At 37.8% G+C, this 2,728-nt stretch overlaps 2 protein-coding genes across 2 annotated transcripts; one reads left to right on the forward strand and one right to left on the reverse strand.

Annotated features, from left to right (window-relative positions):
• Positions 1-5: 5 nt before the first annotated feature.
• Positions 6-731, forward strand: LOC110418310 (F-box/kelch-repeat protein SKIP25-like; the record flags this gene model as incomplete). Its single annotated transcript, XM_021431006.1, has 1 exon — positions 6-731. A coding segment is annotated over one exon (531 nt), but the record flags the coding sequence as incomplete, so codon positions are not given.
• A 713-nt stretch (positions 732-1,444) lies between these two features.
• Positions 1,445-2,724, reverse strand: LOC110421571 (phytochrome-interacting ankyrin-repeat protein 1-like; the record flags this gene model as incomplete). Its single annotated transcript, XM_021435183.2, has 2 exons — positions 1,445-1,894; positions 2,628-2,724. Coding segments are annotated over 2 exons (315 nt in total), but the record flags the coding sequence as incomplete, so codon positions are not given.
• Positions 2,725-2,728: the final 4 nt, after the last annotated feature.

A 2,728-nucleotide genomic window follows, 5' to 3' on the forward strand; every position in this document is an offset into this window, starting at 1 on the left:
CCGACGTAGCTAGGTCTTTGGAGAGGTGGGACTTGGAGGATGATGAAATAAATGGCGCCAGATGGAAGAAGATGAGACCACTGAAAGACGGGAGATTCAGCAGAGACGCCATCGACGCAGTTGGTTGGAGAAGGAAGCTATGTATGGTGAACGTGGCTAAACAAGGGTCTGTTTACGACGTGGAGAATGACATATGGGAAGATATGCCGGAAGGCATGGTGGCTGGCTGGAGAGGACCAGTAGCTGCCATGGACGAGGAAGTACTATATGCGGTGGACGAGGCTAAGGGAGTACTCACGAGGTATGACCAATATACGACTGATTGGGAGGAGATAATGGAATCGGAGAGGCTGATAGGGGCACGCCAAATGGCTGCTGCTGCTGGAAGATTATGCGTTGTTTGCTGTAACGGAGAGATTTTAGTCGTCGATGTGGTGGTAACGCCGCCTAGATTTTGGGTGGTGGAGACTCCGCCGGGGTTGGAACCCTTGGGGGTTCATGTCTTGCCCAGGATGAGCCGTTCTGATTTTTTATAGCCGGCGGCGCCCCGGTCTACTCTGGTTTGGACTTGGGATGATCTTTTATTATACTAGTGTTTTATTGGAGAAATCATTTTTACTTGGGAAAATTTGTTTTCAATGATTTTTACTTTCTCTGTTAAGGATGAAAGTGAAAAATTGTCGAATATTGGTATAAAATGCGCTGTAAACGACATTGAGATTGCTTGTTCTTGTTTGGTTATTAGTATATTCCCAAAGGAATACGGAACCATGCGGAGCCATGAAAATTTCTATTGAATATGAGTGGAAGTAATTAATTTCGGTATTGGCGCAGAAAGTGAAAATTTGTCCATTTTTGAGATAATGCGATATGGGGAAGTGGTTGAACCGTTGAACCAACGGTCTCCAGCACTTAGATGCACCTGTTTCATACTACCAATATGATGATGTTGTGGAAAATTAAGCTAGGACTATAATTTACATGTCCAACACTTTGGCTTCTGTCTCCCTCTTTCTTTTGTTTTTGTCTTTTTAATATATACAGTGGATGTCTTCACGTCTTAAGGTTTCATTCTATTGGTACTTTTATTATTTACTTTTATTTTTTGAATGGTTTTTAATATAACAAGAATAAAAGCTTAAAAAACAATACACCAATTGATTCATGGAAAAATAATTAAAATATAATAATACTAATTATAGCATAATCTATTTATCATCTTAAAAAAAAGCACCTTTTCTATGCTTTTAAAAATAAAGAAACAAAATCTAAATGAACAATACATCAAGATAAAAAGACTAGAATAAACTTTCAAGTGCCAAATCCGTTATGCCAACCTTTTCTAATCTTAATAGAATTGGAAGGTACAGAAGCATTCTGATCTGGCAAGTTGTTTGCAACTGCAAAGCGAACGCTAATGCAATTGCGCATGTATTTTCCGCACTTTTGCCTTGACAAACACAAAAATATTGAATTCTAACAATATAGTTTCACAGGGTCAATTAACCATCAAATTCATGTCAACTACTTTATTAGCATCATATGCAAACCACACAGGCTTCTGAAAATCAACACAGCAAATATAGAGTACAGGCTCAAGCATACTTTAGCCAACAGTTGAGAGAAAAACATAAAAGCACTAGACTCCAAACACAAGAGCAACAAGCCCGTTGTTATTATAGACTTTCAGAGCTATAAGATGTCTCCCCTGCTGATAAGTTGTCTCTTTGAAGACGCTTCATCTCCTCATATGCCCATTCAAGACCAGGGCAGTAATGGAGTGGTGGATTAAATCGGCTATCGTTGATGTCATCCGGCAAAAATGCCCCATTCTCTATCAGAAACTTGACTGCTTCTTTCTTTCTTTCTTTGGCTGCTGTATGAAGTGGTGTCCCTGAAAGATTTGCAAGCAGAACAAAAAATAAGGGGTAATCACTCAATACCTTACATCTTGGTATGTGTTTACATCAAATCCTCAAGTTTCAATTTTTGCAATATCAAATACCAAGATTCCATTCAACCAATTCAATGTTGCCCCAACAGGCCATCAATACTCATTATTGTGTACTTTGCTACTATATGTTAACCAGAATAAATGCGAAATCATCATGAATTAGCATGTCTTGTATATGTCAAATTGATTTTCGTCAATTATTCACAACATGAAAATTGAAAATCTAATCTACATCCATATCAATTGTGACCATCACCTTGGAATTTTTCAAACATTCTTAGTAATCAAATATTTAACAGTTTACTTGAAGGCAAGAGAGTAAATAACAGGAAAAATGGCATACGACACATGACAGATAGACAATAGAACTGCAATGTTGGGCTTACTAGTAGGTTAAACTTTTGCCTACACCAATAGAGATAAGGTTGGATTTTTTTTCTGGGTTTAGGTAGATACTACCATACAGAGTTGATTGTTATGAAGTGCTTGATGTGAGCTGAAACTTAAATCAAGGCAATATTTGAAGAATAAAAACAGTAAATTAAGCTAAATTAAAGTGTAATTTTCTGAATTGATGCATTCACTAGATCATAGAGTTATCCACAACACAAATTTTTACTTTTGGTAGTACGTTAAAGCAACAAATTAGAAAATGTGAGTTTATGACACTTACAACCACAAGCGCCTTTAGTTCTTGCATCAATATTAGCACCACGTTCAAGCAGTTCATCCATAACTTCAAGGTGGCCGCCCTCGGCAGCAAGATGGAGTGGG

The sequence above is a fragment of the Theobroma umbraticum genome, unplaced genomic scaffold (genome assembly GCF_002168275.2).
Source record: "Theobroma umbraticum cultivar Fairchild unplaced genomic scaffold, ASM216827v3 scaffold_30.0, whole genome shotgun sequence".
Taxonomy (NCBI): Eukaryota; Viridiplantae; Streptophyta; class Magnoliopsida; order Malvales; family Malvaceae; genus Theobroma; species Theobroma umbraticum.